This window comes from Rana temporaria, chromosome 8 (assembly GCF_905171775.1).
Source record: "Rana temporaria chromosome 8, aRanTem1.1, whole genome shotgun sequence".
In the NCBI taxonomy this organism is placed as follows: Eukaryota; Metazoa; Chordata; class Amphibia; order Anura; family Ranidae; genus Rana; species Rana temporaria.
In genome coordinates, this window is record NC_053496.1 from 181021926 (window position 1) to 181043705 (window position 21780).

Here is a 21780-nt window from a genome sequence, read left to right on the forward strand (position 1 = left end):
TGACCAAAGGTTAGACTTTCTCAGACCTGAAGTTAAGGCAACCAAGGCAAGACCTTCTCAGGTCCGAAGCTAAAAGGTGCCGCACGCAACCCAAATGTGCTTAACCATTCCATGACCAAAGGTTAGACTTTCTCAGACCTGAAGTTAAAGGCACTGTGCTTCACTATTCCACAACCAAGGTAAGACCTTCTCAGGTCCGAAGCTAAAGGTGCCGCACACAACCTATATGTGCTTCATCAATTCACAACCAAGGTACGACCTTCTCAGCCATGAAGCCAAGGCACCGCACAAAACCCATATGTGCTTCACTATTCCACAACCAAAAAGGTACGACCTTCTCAGACCCGAAGTGAAGGCCCAGCATGCAACCCATATGTACTTCACGTTCTGGGAAATTAGGAGAATACATGGCACTCTTACCTTGGTTGTGAAACAGACATTGGCAGACATATTAGACCCAAAGCTAAGACACCGCACGCAACCCAAATGTGCTTCATCATTTCACAACCAAGGCAAGACCTTCTCAGACCCGAAGCCAAGGCACCGCACAAAACCCATATGTGCTTCATCATTCCACAACCAAAAAGGTACGACCTTCTCAGACCCAAAGTGAAGGCCCAGCATGCAACCCATATGTACTTCACATTCTAGGAGAATACATGGCACTCTTACCTTGGTTGCGAAACAGACATTGGCAGACATATTAGACCCAAATCTAAGACACCGCACGCAACCCAAATGTGCTTAACCATTCCACGACCAAGGTTACACTTTCTCAGACCTGAAGTTCAGGCACTGTGCCTCACCATTCCACAACCAAGGTAAGACCTTCTCAGGTCCGAAGCTAAAGGTGCCGCACACAACCTATATGTGCTTCATCATTCCACAACCTATATGTGCTTCATCATTCCACAACCAAGGCAAGACCTTCTCAGGTCCGAAGCTAAAGGTGCCGCACACAACCCAAATGTGCTTCATCATTTCACAACCAAGGTACGACCTTCTCAGACCCGAAGCCAAGGCACCGCACAAAACCCAAATGTGCTTAACCATTCCACGACCAAAGGTGCTTCACCATTCCACAACCAAGGTACGACCTTCTCAGGTCCGAAGCTAAAGCTGCCGTACACAACCCATATGTATTTCACCATTCCACAACCAAGGTAAGACCTTCAAAGATTCAAAGCTAAAGGTGCCGCACGCAACCCATATGTGCCTCACCATTCCACAACCAAGGTAAGACCTTCTCAGACCGGAAGCTAAAGGTGCCGCACACAACCCAAATGTTCTTCATCATTCCACAACCAAGGTAAAACCTTCTCAGGTCCGATAAAGGTGCCACACACAACCCATATGTGCCTCACCATTCCACAACCAAGGTAAGATCTTCTCAGACCCGAAGCGCTCCACCCATCTGCTTTATTTTGCCACAAATACATTCCAAGCACCTCTAGCTAGCGTGGGGGGAAGGGAGGATATCACAGACCAGGTTTAAGGGTATGTATAGGGGGTGGGGGGAGAAGACGTTTAGGCCATCTATGGGGTGGGGGGTATGTATGGGGGGGAGGAACATTTTTTTCCAAGGCCTCTCTGGGGGTCTCATACACAGGGTGGGGAGGGGTAGTGTAGGATACCTATGGGGCGGGATGGGAATGATGTAGAAAAAGCGTTGGGGGGAGGTGCAGTAGGGTATGTATGTGGGGGAAGGGTGGTATAGGGTATCTATGTGGGGGAAGGGTGGTATAGGGTATCTATGTGGGAATGGGTGGTAAAGGGGATCTATATGGGGAGGGTATGTGTTGGGGGAGGGGTGGTATAGGCGATCTATATGGGGAGGGTATGTGTTGGGGGAAGGGTGGTATATGTGATCCATATGGGATCTATATGGGGGAGGGGTAATATAGGGGATCTATGTGGGGGAGGGGTGGTATAGGGGATCTATATGGGGAGGGTATGTGTTGGGGGAGGGTGGTATATGAGATCCATATGGGGGAGGGGTGGTATAGGGGATCTATATGGGGAAGGGGTGGGGTCTATATGGGGGAGGGGTGGGATAGGGGATCTATATGGGGGAGGGGTAGGATAGGGGATCTATATGGGGAGGGGTGGGATCTATATGGGGGAGGAGTGGTATAGGGGATCTATATGGGGAGGGGTGGGATCTATATGGGGGAGGAGTGGTATAGGGGATCTATATGGGGAGGGGTGGGATCTATATGGGGGAGGAGTGGTATAGGGGATCTATATGGGGAGGGGTGGTATCTATATGGGGGCGCGGGATCTATATGGGGGAGGGGGAGGATAGGGGATCTTTTTTGGGGGAGAGGTGATATAGGGGATCTATATGGGGGAGGGGGTGATATAGGGGATCTATATGGGGAGGGGTGGTATCTATATGGGGAGGGTGGTATAGGGGATCTATATGGGGGAGGGGCAGGATCTATATGGGGGAGGGTGTGTGTTGGGGGAGGGGTTGATTTCCCAGGTCTCTCTGGGGTGTCACACACAGGGTGGGGGAGGTGCAGACCCTGTGGGGGTGTCACACACAGGGTGGGGGAGGTGCAGACTCTGTGGGGGTGTCACACTCAGGGTGGGGGAGGTGCAGACTCTGTGGGGTGTCACACACAGGGTGGGGGAGGTGCAGGCTCTGTGGGGGTGTCACACACAGGGTGGGGGAGGTGCAGACTCTGTGGGGGTGTCACACACAGGGTGGGGGAGGTGCAGACCCCCCCTGGCTGTCTCTATAGAAGGAAGACAAGGACTGGAGGATCAGACATACCGACCTGGAACTTCTCTACTGTCCATAGGCCGCCATTGACCCGCCCCCGGAAACACCCCACCTACTTCCGCTGAAAAGCGGGATTTGCCAGACACTAATATGGCCGCCGGAGAGCGCGGAATGCAGCACGCACGGTACGTACGCCTAAGGCATACAGCCTGAGACAAGGCAGCGGCCATTTTGTTGTAGCCGACAAAAGCGACATCCCTTACAGAGAAGAGAACCGGGAGGAGAAACCTAATACATCCCCCTCTGTACACTCCTATATATCTGTATATACTGACCAGTGAGGGATGACCTCATCTTTGTTGTAGTACTGAGAGGATAAGGGGATCCAACCAATCGCATTACAGGGATCAGGGGATGTCCAATCATCTGCATTTATTGATAATAACAGAAATTAACATGATCAGCTGATGGGAACCCCTCATAATGGGGACAGCAGGGATGTGGTGGGAACTCCTCATAATGGGGACAGCAGGGATGGTGGGAATCCCTCATAATAGGGACAGCAGGGATGGTGGGAACCCCTCATAATGGACAGCAGGGATGGTGGGAACCCCTCATAATGGGGACCGCAGGGATGGTGGGAACCCCTCATAATGGGGACAGCAGGGATGGTGGGAACCCCTCATAATGGGGACAGCAGGGATGGTGGGAACCCCTCATAATGGACAGCAGGGATGGTGGGAACCCCTCATAATGGGGACAGCAGGGATGGTGGGAATCCCTCATAATAGGGACAGCAGGGATGGTGGGAACCCCTCATAATGGACAGCAGGGATGGTGAGAACCCCTCATAATGGACAGCAGGGATGGTGGGAACCCCTCATAATGGGGACAGCAGGGATGGTGGGAACCCCTCATAATGGGGACCGCAGGGATGGGGGAACCCCTCATAATGGGGACAGCAGGGATGGTGGGAACCTCTCATAATGGGGACAGCAGGGATGGTGGGAACCCCTCATAATGGACAGCAGGGATGGTGGGAACCCCTCATAATGGGGACAGCAGGGATGGTGGGAACCCCTCATAATGGGGACAGCAGGGATGGTGGGAACCCCTCATAATGGACAGCAGGGATGGTGGGAACCCCTCATAATGGGGACAGCAGGGATGGTGGGAACCCCTCATATTGGACCGCAGGGATGGTGGGAACCCCTCATAATGGGGACAGCAGGGATGGTGGGAACCCCTCATAATGGACAGCAGGGATGGTGAGAACCCCTCATAATGGGGACAGCAGGGATGGTGGGAACCCCTCATAATGGGGACAGCAGGGATGGTGGGAACCCCTCATAATGGGGACAGCAGGGATGGTGAGAACCCCTCATAATGGGGACCGCAGGGATGGGGGAACCCCTCATAATGGGGACCGCAGGGATGGGGGAACCCCTCATAATGGGGACAGCAGGGATGGTGGGAACCTCTCAAAATGGGGACAGCAGGGATGGTGGGAACCCCTCATAATGGGGACAGCAGGGATGGTGGGAACCCCTCATAATGGGGACAGCAGGGATGGTGGGAACCCCTCATAATGGGAACAGCAGGGATGGTGAGAACCTCTCATAATGGGGACAGCAGGGATGGTGGGAACCCCTCATAATGGACAGCAGGGATGGTGGGAACCCCTCATAATGGGAACAGCAGGGATGGTGAGAACCTCTCATAATGGGGACAGCAGGGATGGTGGGAACCCCTCATAATGGGGACAGCAGGGATGGTGGGAACCCCTCATAATGGGAACAGCAGGGATGGTGAGAACCTCTCATAATGGGGACAGCATGGATGGTGAGAAGCCCTCATAATGAGGACAGCAGGGATGGTGGGAACTCGTTGTACTGAACAGTTCCGAGGCTCTCATTCCAGTCCCCCGTATTGAGGATTCTTCATTTTCTCATGAATTGGAGATTTTCTGGTTATTGGGATTAATTGGAAAAAAGTAAACTGCGGTGGTGTACCAATAAGGATCAGGTGAAACGCTGCAAACACAATCTGAGAGATCTAAGATAATAAAGATACATAAAATGTATAAATTCAATGTGTGAGAATACGTAGAAAGTGTAATACAATAAACCTAGATGTGTGAAAACTGTCCACTCGCAGGAGCTATAAAAAGTCCCACTTGAAGATAAGTGATCGCGTTTCCCTCACCGCCACTTCTTGGAAACACCACCGCCTCAGGAGAAGCCCCAAAAGACGTCAGTTGAGACGAATCGCATAGGGCGGAGCAGCATACTTACGTTGTTGCATAAACCAGAAGTAAAATAGCTGTACGGGCCCAGCTGAGGGTACAGAGGTAAGCTTACTAATAAAACGGAGGACCATCTAACTAAAGAGAAGTCATTAACGGCTCCTATGTTAATCATCCTCCAGACCCCATCACTTCCTATGCCGATATTCAACAGTAAATCCTCCTCACCTCACTTTCCAACCAGTACCAGGTAATATACCACATAAACCCTTTTCAAAGCGTTCACTAATGCTTAAAACTCACAAAAGATAAAAACAATTCCGCAATAAGGAAAACCTCCCAGACGTTCTGTGCAGCGTTTTTACTTCTGGTTTACGCTATGACGTCAGAATCCCGCTCCACTATACGCATTTCGTCACAACTGACTTCTTCCGATGTGGTTCTACAGCATGTCCCTGGTCTCCAACCACCCCTGTGTGTTCTACAGCATGTCCCTGGTCTCCAACCAACCCTGTGTGTCCTACAGCATGTCTCTGGTCTCCAACCACTCCCATGTGTCCTACAGCATGTCTCCGGTCTACAACCACCCCTGTGTGTCCTACAGCATGTCCCTGGTCTCCAACCACCCTTGTGTGTCCTACAGCATGTCTCCAGTCTCCAACCACACCTGTGCGCCCTACAGCATGTCTCTGATCTCCAACTACCCCCATGTGTCCTACAGCATGTCCCTGGTCTCCAACTACCCCCATGTGTCCTACAGCATGTCCCTGGTCTCCAACCACCCCCCTGTGTCCTACAGCATTTCTCCAGTCTCCAACCACTCCTGTGCGCCCTACAGCATGTCTCCGGTCTCCAACCACCCCTGTGTGTCCTACAGCATGTCTCCAGTCTCCAACCCCCCCCGTGTGTCCTAGAGCATGTCTCCAGTCTCCAACCACTCCCGTGTGTCCTACGGCATGTCTCCAGTCTCCAACCAGTCCTGTGTGTCCTACAGCATGCCTCTTGTCTCCAATCACTCCTGTGTGCCCTACAGCATGCCTTCAACCACCCGTGTGTGCCCTACAGCACGTCTCCAGTCTCCAACCACTCCTGTGTGTCCTACAGCATGTCTCCAATCTTCAACCGCCCCTGTGTGTCCTACAGCATGTCTCTGGCCTCCAACCACTCCTGTGTGTCCTACAGCATGTCTCTGGCCTCCAACCACTCCTGTGTGTCCTACAGCATGTCTCCGATCTTCAACCACCCCTGTGTGTCCTACAGCATGTCTCTGGCCTCCAACCACTCCTATGTGTCCTGCAGCATGTCTCTGGCCTCCAACCACTTCTGTTTGTCCTACAGCATGTCTCTGGCCTCCAACCACTCCTGTGTGTCCTACAGCATGTTTCTGGCCTCCAACCACTCCTGTGTGTCCTACAGCATGTCTCTGGCCTCCAACCACTCCTGTGTGTCCTACAGCATGTCTCTGGCCTCCAACCACTCATGTGTGTCCTACAGCATGTCTCTGGCCTCCAACCACTCCTGTGTGTCCTACAGCATGTTTCTGGCCTCCAACCACTCCTGTGTGTCCTACAGCATGTCTCTGGCCTCCAACCACTCCTGTGTGTCCTACAGCATGTCTCTGGTCTCCAACCACTCCTGTGTGTCCTACAGCATGCCTCTTGTCTTCGACCACACCTGTGTGCCCTACAGCATGCCTCCAACCACCTGTGTGTGCCCTATAGCATGTCTCCAGTCTCCAACCACTCCTGTGTGTCCTACAGCATGTCTCCAATCTTCAACCACTCCTGTGTGTCCTACAGCATGTCTCCAGTCTCCAACCATCCCGTGTGACCTACAGCATTTCTCTGGCCTCCAACCACTCCTGTGTGTCCTACAGCATGTCTCTGGCCTCCAACCACTCTTGTGTGTCCTACAGCATGTCTCTGGCCTCCAACCACTCCTGTGTGTCCTACAGCATATCTCCAGTCCCTGACCACCCCTGTGTGTCCTACAGCATGTCTCCGGCCTACAACCACATCTGATCCATATCTCCTGCAGTATATCCAACAGACCATTTTCTGTAGCATCCCATGTTCTGAACATTATGTGTCGCCATTTTTTTTATGTCAGTGGTCTCAGTTGAGTCCCGCTTCATTAGGAACCACGGATCTACAGTAACTATGGGCTTCAATGAGGAAATTTTCTCATGAAAGCCCTTTCCGCCAAACCCTATTGGTTATAAAGTATGATATCTGCCATGTGTTCTTATAAATTGATATAGACAGCCACCTGTTTTCTATTAACACAATAAAGTGAAGGAAGGGATCGGAATGACAAACTCCCTTTATTTGGCTCTGATGTTGTAGACCAGAAAACAGTATTTATTTCCAGGCGTTGCAGTCTCCCTCCTGCGGCGTCACTTATGGTGACCTCTCAGGTGATAATAGAGATTTGAATTCTGGGAGAAGAGCTTCCCACACACGGGGCAGGAGAATGGTTTTTCTCCGGTGTGGAGCCGCTGGTGGCTGACGAGGTGCGCTTTGCGTGCAAAGGCTTTCCCACACTCGGAGCAGGCGAAGGCCTGCTCTCCGGTGTGGACCACCTTGTGATACAGAAGGCCGGACCGGCGGGAGAAGCTCTTCCCGCACTCGGAGCACACGTGCGGCTGCTCACCGGTGTGCGTCCTCTGGTGGATGATGAGCCAGGCCTTCTGGGCGAAGCGTTGGCCGCACTCGGGGCAGGAGAACGGCTGCTCGCCCGTATGAGTCCGCAGATGGTTGGCCAGCCATATTTTCCGAGAGAAACTCCTCCCGCACTCGGAACACGGGAACGGCTGCTGGCCCGTGTGGGTCACCCGGTGCTTGATGAGATTGGACTGATGCGTGAAATGTTTCCCGCACTCCGAGCACTGGTACGGCTTCTCCCCAGTGTGGACCACCTGGTGTGCACTGAGGTTGGTGGTGTTCGAAAAGTGCCTCCCGCACACAGAACACGGAAAGGGCTTTTCTCCGGTGTGGACTCGAAGATGGCGGGTGAGCTGCTCCTTGTACAGGAACCGCTTCCCGCACTCCGGGCAGGGGAAGGGCCGCTCGTCCGTGTGAATCTTCTGGTGTTTGAGAAGGTCCATTTCCCTCGTGAAGTCCTTGCCGCATTTGTGGCACGGGAAGGGACGGTCGAGCGCGTGCACCTTCTTGTGCTTGACGAGGTGCGACTTTAGAGTGAAACGTCTCCCGCAGTCCAGGCACTCGTAGGGCTTCTCGCCGCTGTGGATCCTGAGGTGGTTGACGAGCTCGAACTTCCTCTTGAAACGTTTGCCGCACACGGAGCAGAGGCATTTCTTACCGCTGTCCTTGTCTGCAGTTTGGGGTTCATCGGAGAGACTGTCTAGGGAACCTTCCTCAGTATTGGAGGGGAAAGGAGAGGCGGCTGAGTGTGCGTGGGTAACAGCGACTTCATCTGTTGGGTCGCTTTTGGTGACATCGCAGCCCTCTGAGAAGGTCCCAGTTGAGAGTCCACCAGCTGGAAGAGACAATCAAAGATATTGGGCTCTATTCACAAAAGCAGAGAGCATGCAATATTGGGGTGTCCAGACACATTTTCCCCAAATACCGGATGCGATTCTGAAACTGTGACTTCACAATACAGGTCTGCGGTATTTACCGCAAAACACTTGGTAAATACCGCATGAACGGGAGGAGAAACTCAATTCACAGAAGGAAATAAATAATTAGATGCACGTGGTAATTAAGTAGTGGTCGAGGCATGCAGTATTTAAGGAATGTGAACTGGTTGCTAAGGATCGGGCAGCTGCTGGTGTCCTTAACAACCAGTAACTATCAAGGTTGTTAAGGAGCGGGCAGCCACCACGTCCTTGACAACCGATGAGTCATCAGCTGTCAGCTTAATTTAAAGAAATTAATTACCGACATTTAACCATCAGGGAGAAAATCGGGTCTGGTATGGATTTTAAGGGGAACCCCCACGCCCATTTTTTTTTAAACTGGAGCGCAAGTGCCCCCCCCCTATCAGGCCATAACATCAACATGGCTTTGGGGCAGGGGGGGCTCTGCCCTCACCCCCCAAAGAACCTTGTCCCCATGTTAATGAGGACAAAGGTCTCTTCCCCACAACCCTGGCTGGTGGTTGTGGGGGTCTACGGGCAGGGGACTTATCAGAATCTAGAAGCCCCCTTAAACAAGGGGGCCCCCAGATCCTGGCCCCCCCTATGTGAATGCTCATTCACATAAGGGGGAATCAGGATCTGGGGCCCCCCTTGTTTCATTCACCAAAAATATGGTGAAAGTGAATAAAAATGCAACAACGTTTTTCGACAAGTTCTTTATTAATAGATAAAAAATATTGTCCCCCCCCCCCGGTGTAGATCCCATGTCAATCACTATGAATGCCGGCCGCCGAACCGAAAAAGGAAAAAAAAAAAGCTCCACTCCCCGACGAAGGCTTCTGCCGAATAACAGCCCCGCCCCTTGTGACATCATCAACCCAGCATGCCCTGGTCGGTGACGCTGGAACTACATCGGGGGGGGGGGGGGGGGGGGGGGGGGGGGGGGACGACACAATAACATTTTTTTTTTTTTTTTAGTAAAGGACTTGTCAAAAACTGCCTCCTGTGTTTATTTACACTACACTTTTTTGGGGGGGTGAATGAGTAGGGGTACCCCTACTCATTCACATAATGGGGGCTGGGATCTGGGGGACGCCTTGTTATAGAGGGCTTACAGATTCCGATAAGCCCCCCGCCAGCAGACCCCCACAACCACTGTCCAGGGTTGTGGAGAAGAGGCCCTTGTCTCCATCAACATGGGGACAAGGTGCCTTGCCCCCTGCCCCAAAGCTTCCCCCCACCATGTTGAGGACATGTAGCCTTGTTTAGTTCAGGAGGGGTGGAGGGCTCTTGCTTGTCCCCCCCGTTTCTGGCCTGTTGAGCTGCATACTCGGATGTGCTAAGATGCCGCTCTGTGAATGGAGCCCATTGGCCCCAAATCATCATATCCCCCCCCCCCCCCCCGGCACCAGAAAACCCCCACAACCACTGTCCAGGGTTGTGGAGAAGAGGCCTTTGTCTCCATCAACATGGGGGACAAGGTGCCTTGCTCCCTGCCCCAAAGCACCCTCCCATGTTGAGGGCATGTGGCCTGGTATGAGTCAGGCGGGGTGGGTGGTGTTGCTTGTCCCCCCACCCTTTTCTGGCCTGTCGGGCTGCATACTCGGATGTGGTAAGATACCGCTTTGTGAATGGAGCCCATTAGCCCCAAATAATGATATCCCCCCGCCAGCAGACCCCCACAACCACTGTCCAGGGTTGTGGAGAAGAGGCCCTTGTCTCCATCAACATGGGGGACAAGGTGCCTTTCTCCCTGCCCCAAAGCTTCCCCCCACCATGTTGAGGGCATGTAGCCTTGTTTGGTTCAGGAGGGGTGGGGGGGCTTTTGCTTGCCCCCCCCCTTTTCTGGCCCGTTGGGCTGCATACTCGGATGTGGTAAGATAACGCTTTGTGAACGGAGCCCATTATCCTCAAATCATGATATCAATATATCACTATAACTCTCCTCTCCCGAAATACTCCACACTGCTGGAGCAATTTTTACTCACCTGTGTCAATCTCTATTGGAATCTCCTCTTCTTTCACTGTCACTCGAATTACTTCTTCCTCATTCTCATTACGTTCTTCTTTTATCTCTTCTTTAATTGGATTAACACCACTCTGGTCTCCACCCTGTATGAATCAATAGGGACCAATTACATGTCTTAAAGTCTTGTGATACAGATGTTTTACTTTTGTATCTGAACATCAGACAAACTCAGAATGAACACGCTGCATGTAACCTGTTCCTAGATAAAAAAAAATGATATGGAACTGCCATCACTGACATCCCTTTAGATGTTCTTCATGCCTTGGTCCCACCCACCTGATCAAGGTGTGCGTAGATATGATCCTCCTGTGTGGAATCCCGGGAATACAGAGGACGGGGACATCTCTCTGGTGGGTTCCCATTACTGGATCCATCTGTAGGAAACACACACACTGGCTGAATACATTGGGGCAGATCCACAAAGAAGTTACGACGGCGTATCTATTGATACGCCGCGTAACTTCTAGGTTGCTCCGGCGTATCTTTGTTTTGTATCCACAAAACAAGATACGCCTGAAGCTGGACTAGATCCGACTGGCGTACGTCTTAGTACGCCGTCAGATCTAAGGTGCATATTTACGCTGGCCGCTAGGTGGCGTTTCCGTCGATTTCCGCGTCGAGTATACAAATTAGCTAGATACGCGAATCCACAAACGTACGTCCGGCCGGCGCATTTTTTAACGTCGTTTCCGTAAGGCTTTTTTCAGCGTAAAGTTACCCCTGCTATATGAGGCGTACTCAATGTTAAGTATAGACGTCGTTCCCGCGTCCAATTTTGAAAATTTTACGTCGTTTGCGTAAGTCGTTCTCGAATAGGGCTTTGCGTAGAATGACGTTCACGTCGTAAGCATTGGCTTGTTGCGGGTCAATTTCGAGCATGCGCACTGGGATACCCCCACGGACGGCGCATGCGCCGTTCAGAAAAAACGTTATTTACGTCGGGGCAAGTAAAATTAACAAAAAAAACCCGCCCACATCTTTAACATTTGAATTCCGCGCCCATACGCCGGCAGATTTACGCTACGCCGCCGTAACTTTAGAGGCAAGTGCTTTGTGAATACAGCACTTGCCTCTCGAAGTTGCGGCGGCGTAGCGTTAATACGCTACGCCTGCCGAAAATTACGATCCGCTACGTGTATCTGCCCCATTGTTTCTATGTGTTTATCAGATGATGGGGGATCTAGGTGGAGCCTCCGTACTGCTCTCTCCTTTACAATAAAGTCTCCTCTTACCCGGTGATGTGAGGGGCGGCTGATTCTCCATCATGACGTCCCTGGAAAGAAAGGAAACAATTCATATTATCACGCCACAACACGACTTCATCAGGAGTCTCTTAGCCACTTCCTGCCTGGACAATAGCAGATTGACGTCCGGGACGTGGGTCTGCAGCGCGGCGTTTGCGAGTGCGGCGTGTCAGGCTGCCCAGGCTGCACGAATATTCTCCAATACTAGGACTTCCTTCTCCATCTCCATCTAGTGGCCAAAATGTGGTATTTTTTTTTCTAATTTTTTTTTCTAATAATTTCAGAAAAAAATACCACATTTTGTCCACTAGATGGCGCTGACCGTTATAAGACGTTTGCTGGCTACTTGGCGACACCCGGCATGCCGGTGTAGTGTCACCGTTTGCTCCCTATCACAGAATGCAGCCTAAGTCACGTGGCAGCGAACTACGCATGCGCAATGCGTTCCAATGCCAAATGTGATGCGTTCCAGGGGATTCACGACACTACCCCTCAGTGAACCCATCACAATTTGTCACGGAAGTGACGAGGAACCATAACGAGGAGGCATACACAGAGCGGGGGGCGGGACAGAGCAGATACAGATCCAATGAGAAACCTACAAAGAGCGGGGGGGGGAGGGGAGACGGAGGAGAAAGAGACATGCAGATACATTAGGCTGCATTCTGTGATAGGGAGCAAACGGTGACACAACCCCGCCTCCAGCCCCGCCCCCAAAGCAGAGGCTTATTGAGGTCCGTAAAAAACATAGACTCTCTGGCTTTTAAAGCATCCCCCATGTATAATAAAATGTCACATTGTTTTGGTGTGCGCAATAAAGACTGTGAAGAAAATGTGTATGTAGGAGGAGAGCTTCTGAATACCAACAATCACATTTCCATTTTATTCCTCATTTCTATGGGAAAGTTTAAGGTGGAACTTTAGGTTTGATTTATCTTTGAAGTGAAATGTTACCCAAAAAGTAAAGTTCCGCTCTTCTGTATTTTTTTAGGCTCCATGTACACGGGACCATCCTCACCCCCCCCCACCGCCATCCTCCCCGCTGTACGAATCACCCCCCCCCCCCCACCACCATCCTCCCAGCTGTGCGAATCACCCCCCCCCCCCCACCACCATCCTCCCAGCTGCAGGGATCACCCCCCCCCCACCGCCATCCTCCCAGCTGTACGAATCACCCCCCCCCCCCCCACCACCATCCTCCCAGCTGTACGAATCACCCCCCCCCCCCACCACCATCCTCCCAGCTGTGCGAATCACACCCCCCCCCCACCACTATCCTCCCAGCTGTACGAATCACCCCCCCCACCGCCATCCTCCCAGCTGTGCGAATCCCCCCCCCCCCCCCCCGCCATCCTCCCAGCTGTGCGAATCACCCCCCCCCCCCACCACTATCCTCCCAGCTGTACGAATCACCCCCCCCCCCCCCCTCCTCCCAGCTGTGCGAATCCCCCCCCCCCCCACCACTATCCTCCCAGCTGTACGAATCACCCCCCCCACCGCCATCCTCCCAGCTGTACGAATCACCCCCCCCCCACCATCCTCCCAGCTGTACGAATCACCCCCCCCCCACCACTATCCTCCCAGCTGTACGAATCACCCCCCCCCCTCCATCCTCCCAGCTGTACGAATCACCCCCCCCCCCCACCATCCTCCCAGCTGTACGAATCACCCCCCCCCCCACCACCATCCTCCCAGCTGTACGAATCACCCCCCCCCCACCATCCTCCCAGCTGTACGAATCACCCCCCCCCCACCATCCTCCCAGCTGTACGAATCACCCCCCCCCCCCACCATCCTCCCAGCTGTACGAATCACCCCCCCCCCACCGCCATCCTCCCCGCTGTGCGAACCCCCCCCCCCCCCACCGCCATCCTCCCAGCTGTACGAATCACCCCCCCCCCCCCCACCGCCATCCTCCCCGCTGTGCGAACCCCCCCCCCCCCACCACCATCCTCCCAGCTGTACGAATCACCCCCCCCCCCACCATCCTCCCAGCTGTACGAATCACCCCCCCCCCACCATCCTCCCAGCTGTACGAATCACCCCCCCCCCCACCACCATCCTCCCAGCTGTACGAATCACCCCCCCCACCATCCTCCCAGCTGTACGAATCACCCCCCCCCCCACCATCCTCCCAGCTGTACGAATCACCCCCCCCCCCCCCCACCATCCTCCCAGCTGTACGAATCACCCCCCCCCCCCACCGCCATCCTCCCAGCTGTACGAATCACCCCCCCCCCCCCACCGCCATCCTCCCAGCTGTACGAATCACCCCCCCCCACCACCATCCTCCCAGCTGTACGAATCACCCCCCCCCCCCCCCCCACCCCCCCAGCTGTACGAATCACCCCCCCCCCCCCCCACCACCATCCTCCCAGCTGTACGAATCACCCCCCCCACCACCGCCATCCTCCCAGCTGTACGAATCACCCCCCCCCCCACCACCATCCTCCCAGCTGTACGAATCACCCCCCCCCCCCACCACCATCCTTCCAGCTGTACGAATCACCCCCCCACCACCATCCTCCCAGCTGTACGAATCACCCCCCCCCCCCCCCGCCATCCTCCCAGCTGTACGAATCACCCCCCCCCACCACCATCCTCCCAGCTGTACGAATCACCCCCCCCCCCCACCGCCATCCTCCCAGCTGTACGAATCACCCCCCCCCCCCACCGCCATCCTCCCAGCTGTACGAATCACCCCCCCCCCCACCGCCATCCTCCCAGCTGTACGAATCACCCCCCCCCCACCACCATCCTCCCAGCTGTACGAATCACCCCCCCCCCCCCCACCGCCATCCTCCCAGCTGTACGAATCACCCCCCCCACCACCATCCTCCCAGCTGTACGAATCACCCCCCCCCCCACCACCATCCTCCCAGCTGTACGAATCACCCCCCCCCCCACCACCATCCTCCCAGCTGTACGAATCACCCCCCCCACCACCATCCTCCCAGCTGTGCGAATCACCCCCCCCACCGCCATCCTCCCAGCTGCAGGGATCACCCCCCCCCACCGCCATCCTCCCAGCTGTAGGGATCATCCCCCCCCCCCACCACCATCCTTCCAGCTGTAGGGATCAGACCTGTAGTAAAAAATCCTCGGACCTGTGAAAAAATCGTACCGCGTCACTTCCGGTGCTCGTATGCCAGGAGCACAGCTGATCGCGGGTCCACGGCGCATGCGCAGCTGCTTTTTCTTTGGTCCGTGAATATCCTAGACTGGGGTAGGTCACTTGTGCCCGTCATACGCAGCCAGTGTGCCCACTATTTGCAGCCACTTGTGCCCATCATACGCAGCCATTGTGCCCACTATATGCAGTCACTTGTACCCGTCAAACGCAGCCATTGTGCCCACTATATGCAGTCACTTGTACCCGTCATACGCGGCACTTCCTTCTTCTTCTGTAGCGGCGGCTGTGGCTCCTGTGTCCGCTTGGCTCCTCAGGCTTCCTCCGTCATGTCTCCTTTTCCGCCAATGCGTTAGGCATCCAATAGGATCGCCTAAAGCTTTGGCCAATCGGGAGACAGGTTTTACTGACCTGCCTGCTGATTGGCAAGGAGGAACTTTAGTGTGAAAATAGCTTCTGGCTCTTATCACGTGCTTCACGGCAGAGGTGACGGGCCCACCATGCAACCATGAAGGGGCCACCACTGGTCTTTGATCTCTGTCAAGTGCTGGGGTCTGGATCGCCTCCGCTGCTTTTCCTCCAATCGGGCCAAAGAAGCTGAGTGCGAGTTTACCTATAGCCCTCACACTGGAGACTTGCACACCATCATCATGGCATCCCAGGACGGTGGGTATCAGGTCACCGGAGGACGGGGACACCATTCTCTCTCCCGGAGGACGGGGACACCGTTCTCTCTCCCGGAGGACGGGGACACCGTTCTCTCTCCCGGAGGACGGGGACACCGTTCTCTCCCCCGGAGGACGGGGACACCCTTCTCTCCCCCGGAGGACGGGGACACCCTTCTCTCCCCCGGAGGACGGGGACACCCTTCTCTCCCCCGGAGGACGGGGACACCATTCTCTCCCCGGAGGAGGAGGACACCGTTCTCTCCCCCGGAGGACTGGGACACCATTCTCTCCCCTGGAGGACGAGGACACCATTCTCTCCCCGGAGGAGGAGGACACCGTTCTCTCCCCCGGAGGACTGGGACACCATTCTCTCCCCCGGAGGACGGGGACACCGTTCTCTCCCCCGGAGGACGAGGACACCATTCTCTCCCCTGGAGGACGAGGACACCATTCTCTCCCACGGAGGACGAGGACACCAGGGCTGGACAAGGAGAAGAGGTGAGCGCTGCGGGGAAACAGAGCATCATGAGGGACGGGGGATAGAGGAGCAGGAGAGGAACAGAGAAGCATGTGTGGGAACAGAGAAGCAGGGGGAGAACCAGAGGAGCAGAGAGGGGGACAGAGGCGCATGGGGGCCGGCCGCCATGGGAGAGACTTGTCAAAGTGTATGAAGTCCAGGGCAATATTTTTGTCCCAGTCCAGCCCTGGTGTCCCTGTCCTCCAGGAGAGAGAATGGTGTCCTCGTCCTCGGGGGAGAGAATGGTGTCCTCCGGGGGAGAGAAGGGTGTCCTCCGGGGGAGAGAAGGGTGTCCTCGTCCTCCGGGGGGAGAGAATGGTGTCCCCTACCTCGGGGGAGAGAATGGTGTCCTCGTCCTCGGGGGAGAGAATGGTGTCCTCGTCCTCGGGGGAGAGAATGGTGTCCCCGTCCTCTGGGGGAGAGAATGGTGTCCCCGTCCTCTGGGGGAGAGAAGGGTGTCCTCGTCCTCGGGGGAGAGAATGGTGTCCCCGTCCTCTGGGGGAGAGAATGGTGTCCCCGTCCTCTGGGGGAGAGAATGGTGTCCCCGTCCTCCGGGGGAGAGAAGGGTGTCCTCGTCCTCTGGGGAGAGAAGGGTGTCCTCGTCCTCGGGGGAGAGAATGGTGTCCCCGTCCTCTGGGGGAGAGAATAGTGTCCCCGTCCTCGGGGGAGAGAAGGATGTCCTCGTCCTCGGGGGAGAGAAGGGTGTCCTCGTCCTCTGGGGAGAGAAGGGTGTCCTCGTCCTCTGGGGAGAGAAGGGTGTCCTCGTCCTCGGGGGAGAGAATGGTGTCCTCGTCCTCGGGGGAGAGAATGGTGTCCCCGTCCTCGGGGGAGAGAATGGTGTCCCCGTCCTCTGGGGGAGAGAATGGTGTCCTCGTCCTCGGGGGGAGAGAAGGGTGTCCCCGTCCTCCAAGGGAGAGAATGGTGTCCTCGTCCTCCGGGGGTGAGAAGGGTGTCTGTCCCCGTCCTCCGGGGGAGAGAATGGTGTCCCCTACCCAGGGCCGATCCGCCCCATAGGCTCACTATGCAAGCCGCTTAGGGCCCCCCAAATTACTAGAGCCCCCGCTTCTCACTTTAATGTAAGATGTCATTTCCGACAGCAGAACACCCCCTCCCCCGCTTCTCAACTTTAATCTTTGTGACACCATGTGACATGTCATTTTGCTTAGGGCCCCAGGGAGGTCAGGATAGGCACTAATGTATGTGATGTGGGCCCCAGGCAGAGCATTCTGTACTCGTACTGTGGTACTAGTCCTGACTCCTGGTGGGGTGATACTAAAATCTGGGGGCCACAGGTCACCCTATCACCACTCTAGGTCTGTCCCTCTTATGTGGTCGGGCGCTCTCCAAGGGGATTGGTGAAGAGTTATGGGTGACGGCATCACGGGTCAGGTAGAGGGCCCCTTAGCAAATTTTGCTTAGGGCCCCTGGTTAGGTCAGGATCGGCACTGCCCCTACCTCTGGGGAGAGACTGGTGTCCCCGTCCTCCGGGGGAGAGAATGGTGTCCCCGTCCTCTGGGGGAGAGAAGGGTGTCCCCGTCCTCCGGGGGAGAGAATGGTGTCCCCGTCCTCTGGGGGAGAGAAGGGTGTCCCCGTCCTCCGGGGGAGAGAAGGGTGTCTGTCCCCGTCCTAAGGGGAGAAGGGTGGCACCCTCTCCTCCTCCAACCACCCAAGGATCAGCTCTTCCAATTTTGGCCAACACTGGGGCCCATCTGCTTCTCCTTCAAACAGCCAGGGGCCCACTCCTTCTCTGCCAACCACCCAGGTTCTCTCTCCTTCTCCCCCGGCCACCCAGGGGCCCTCTTCCTCACTAAATGGCCACCCAGGGGCCCTCTCCTCCTCCAAACACCCAGGTGCCCTCTCCTTCTCCCACGGACACCCAGGGGCCCTCTCCTTCTCCCACGGACACCCAGGGGCCCTCTCCTCCTCCAAACACCCAGGTGCCCTCTCCTTCTGCCACGGACACCCAGGGGCCCTCTCCTTCTCCCTAAGCCACCAGTGACCCCAAAGCGGGACACACATGCGCTCTGCCCTCCCATGACCTGATACCCACCGTCCTGGGATGCCATGATGATGGTGTGCAAGTCTCCAGTGTGAGGGCTATAGGTAAACTCGCACTCAGCTTCTTTGGCCCGATTGGAGGAAAGCAGCGGAGGCGATCCAGACCCCAGCACTTGACAGAGATCAAAGACCAGTGGTGGCCCCTGCATGGTGGGCCCACAATGCATGGGCACCGCCCCCGTCACCTCTGCCGCCCTCCCTATTCATGTGCCTGGCCCCTTTTAGGATGCCGGACACATGAAATACTATGGCGGGAATAGGCGGGGTGTGTATTTCGAAGCACGTGATAAGAGCCAGAAGCTATTTTCACACTAAAGTTCCTCCTTGCCAATCAGCAGGCAGGTCAGTAAAACCTGTCTCCCGATTGGCCAAAGCTTTAGGCGATCCTATTGGATGCCTAACGCATTGGCGGAAAAGGAGACATGACGGAGGAAGCCTGAGGAGCCAAGCGGACACAGGAGCCACAGCCGCCGCTACAGAAGAAGAAGGAAGTGACGCGTATGACGGGTACAAGTGACTGCATATAGTGGGCACAATGGCTGCGTATGATGGGCACACGTGGCTGCAAATAGTGGGCACACTGGCTGCGTATGATGGGCACAAGTGGCTGCATATAGTGGGCACAATGGCTGCGTATGATGGGCACAAGTGGCTGCATATAGTGGGCACAATGGCTGCGTATGATGGGCACAAGTAGCTGCAAATAGTGGGCACACTGGCTGCGTATGATGGGCACAAGTGGCTGCAAATAGTGGGCACAATGGCTGCGTATGATGGGCACAAGTGGCTGCATATAGTGGGCACAATGGCTGCGTATGATGGGCACAAGTAGCTGCATATGGTGGGCACACTGGCTGCGTATGATGGGCACAAGTGGCTGCAAATAGTGGGCACACTGGCTGCGTATGATGGGCACAAGTGACCTACCCCAGTCTAGGATATTCACGGACCAAAGAAAAAGCAGCTGCGCATGCGCCGTGGACCCGCGATCAGCTGTGCTCTTGGCATACGAGCACCGGAAGTGACGCGGTACGATTTTTTCACAGGTCTGATCCCTACAGCTGGGAGGATGGTGGTGGGGGGGGGGGGGGTGATTCGCACAGCTGGGAGGATGGTGGTGGGGGGGGGTGATTCGTACAGCTGGGAGGATGGGGGTGGGGGGGGGGGTGATTCGTACAGCTGGGAGGATGGGGGTGGGGGGGGGGGTGATTCGCACAGCTGGGAGGATGGTGATGGTGGGGGGGGTGATCCCTGCAGCTGGGAGGATGGGGGTGGGGGGGGGTGATTCGCACAGCTGGGAGGATGGTGGTGGGGGGGGGTGATTCGCACAGCTGGGAGGATGGGGGTGGGGGGGGGGTGATTCGCACAGCTGGGAGGATGGTGGTGGGGGGGGGGATTCGTACAGCTGGGAGGATGGTGGTGGGGGGGGGTGATTCGTACAGCTGGGAGGATGGCGGTGGGGGGGGGGGTGATTCGTACAGCTGGGAGGATGGGGGTGGGGGGGGGGGTGATTCGTACAGCTGGGAGGATGGTGGTGGGGGGGGTGATTCGCACAGCTGGGAGGATGGTGGTGGGGGGGGGTGATTCGTACAGCTGGGAGGATGGCGGTGGGGGGGGGGGGGATTCGTACAGCTGGGAGGGTGGGGGTGGGGGGGGGGTGATTCGTACAGCTGGGAGGATGGTGGTGGGGGGGGTGATTCGTACAGCTGGGAGGATGGTGGTGGGGGGGGTGATTCGTACAGCTGGGAGGATGGTGGTGGGGGGGGGGGGTGATTCGTACAGCTGGGAGGATGGTGGTGGGGGGGGGGGTGATTCGTACAGCTGGGAGGATGGTGGGGGGGGGGGGTGATTCGTACAGCTGGGAGGATGGGGGTGGGGGGGGGGTGATTCGTACAGCTGGGAGGATGGGGGTGGGGGGGGGGGGTGATTCGCACAGCTGGGAGGATGGTGATGGTGGGGGGGGTGATCCCTGCAGCTGGGAGGATGGGGGGGGGGGGGGGTGATTCGCACAGCTGGGAGGATGGGGGTGGGGGGGGGTGATTCGCACAGCTGGGAGGATGGCGGTGGGGGGGGGTGATTCGTACAGCTGGGAGGATGGTGGTGGTGGTGGGGGGGGGTGATTCGCACAGCTGGGAGGATGGTGGTGGGGGGGGGGTGATTCGCACAGCTGGGAGGATGGTGGTGGGGGGGGTGATTCGTACAGCTGGGAGGATGGTGGTGGGGGGGGGTGATTCGTACAGCTGGGAGGATGGCGGTGGGGGGGGGGTGATTCGTACAGCTGGGAGGATGGTGGTGGGGGGGGGGTGATTCGTACAGCTGGGAGGATGGTGGTGGGGGGGGGGTGATTCGTACAGCTGGGAGGATGGTGGTGGGGGGGGGTGATTCGTACAGCTGGGAGGATGGTGGTGGGGGGGGGGGGTGATTCGTACAGCTGGGAGGATGGTGGTGGGGGGGGTGATTCGTACAGCTGGGAGGATGGTGGTGGGGGGGGGGGTGATTCGTACAGCTGGGAGGATGGTGGTGGGGGGGGGGGTGATTCGTACAGCTGGGAGGATGGTGGGGGGGGGGGTGATTCGTACAGCTGGGAGGATGGTGGTGGGGGGGGGGTGATTCGCACAGCTGGGAGGATGGTGGGGGGGGGGGGGGATTCGTACAGCTGGGAGGATGGTGGTGGGGGGGGTGATTCGTACAGCTGGGAGGATGGTGGGGGGGGGGGGTGATTCGTACAGCTGGGAGGATGGTGGGGGGGGGGGTGATTCGTACAGCTGGGAGGATAGTGGTGGGGGGGGGGTGATTCGTACAGCTGGGAGGGTGGTGGGGGGGGGGGGTGATTCGTACAGCTGGGAGGATGGTGGGGGGGGGGTGATTCGTACAGCTGGGAGGATAGTGGTGGGGGGGGGGGTGATTCGTACAGCTGGGAGGATGGTGGGGGGGGGGGGGTGATTCGTACAGCTGGGAGGATGGTGGGGGGGGGGGGTGATTCGTACAGCTGGGAGGATAGTGGTGGGGGGGGGGTGATTCGCACAGCTGGGAGGATGGTGGTGGGTAGGGTTGCCACCTCATCCCTTTAAAACCGAACACATATGAATTACACAGGTTCTGTGGCTGATTTAATGCAGGTAAGGCACCAAATGAGTCTAATTACCACCTTAATTAGCCACAGAACCTGTGTAATTAATATGTGTTCGGTTTTAAAGGGATGAGGTGGCAACCCTAGTGGTGGGGGGGGTGTGATTCGCACAGCTGGGAGGATGGTGGGGGGGGGGGTGATTCGTACAGCTGGGAGGATGGTGGGGGGGGGGTGATTCGTACAGCTGGGAGGATGGTGGGGGGGGGGGTGATTCGTACAGCTGGGAGGATGGTGGGGGGGGGGTGATTCGTACAGCTGGGAGGATAGTGGTGGGGGGGGGGTGATTCGTACAGCTGGGAGGATGGTGGGGGGGGGGGGATTCGTACAGCTGGGAGGATGGTGGGGGGGGGGGTGATTCGTACAGCTGGGAGGATAGTGGGGGGGGGGGGGGGTGATTCGCACAGCTGGGAGGATGGCGGTGGGGGGGGTG

General features: G+C 56.4%; 1 protein-coding gene across 1 annotated transcript; it reads right to left on the reverse strand.

Annotated features, from left to right (window-relative positions):
• Window positions 1–7277: 7277 nt before the first annotated feature.
• LOC120910181 (gastrula zinc finger protein XlCGF7.1-like) lies at window positions 7278–10972 on the reverse strand. The gene is made up of 3 exons (XM_040322063.1): window positions 10880–10972; window positions 10563–10686; window positions 7278–8471 (listed from the first exon to the last, which is right to left on the reverse strand). Exon 3 carries the CDS (start codon window positions 8077–8079, stop codon window positions 7369–7371), a length of 711 nt encoding a protein of 236 aa, XP_040177997.1. The 5' UTR covers window positions 8080–8471; window positions 10563–10686; window positions 10880–10972; the 3' UTR covers window positions 7278–7368.
• Between the last annotated feature and the right edge of the window lie 10808 nt (window positions 10973–21780).

Bases quoted from the DNA above. Each gene is read 5' to 3' on its own strand.
- LOC120910181 (XM_040322063.1), bottom strand. From the start codon at position 8,079: ATGGACCTTCTCAAACACCAGAAGATTCACACGGACGAGCGGCCCTTC.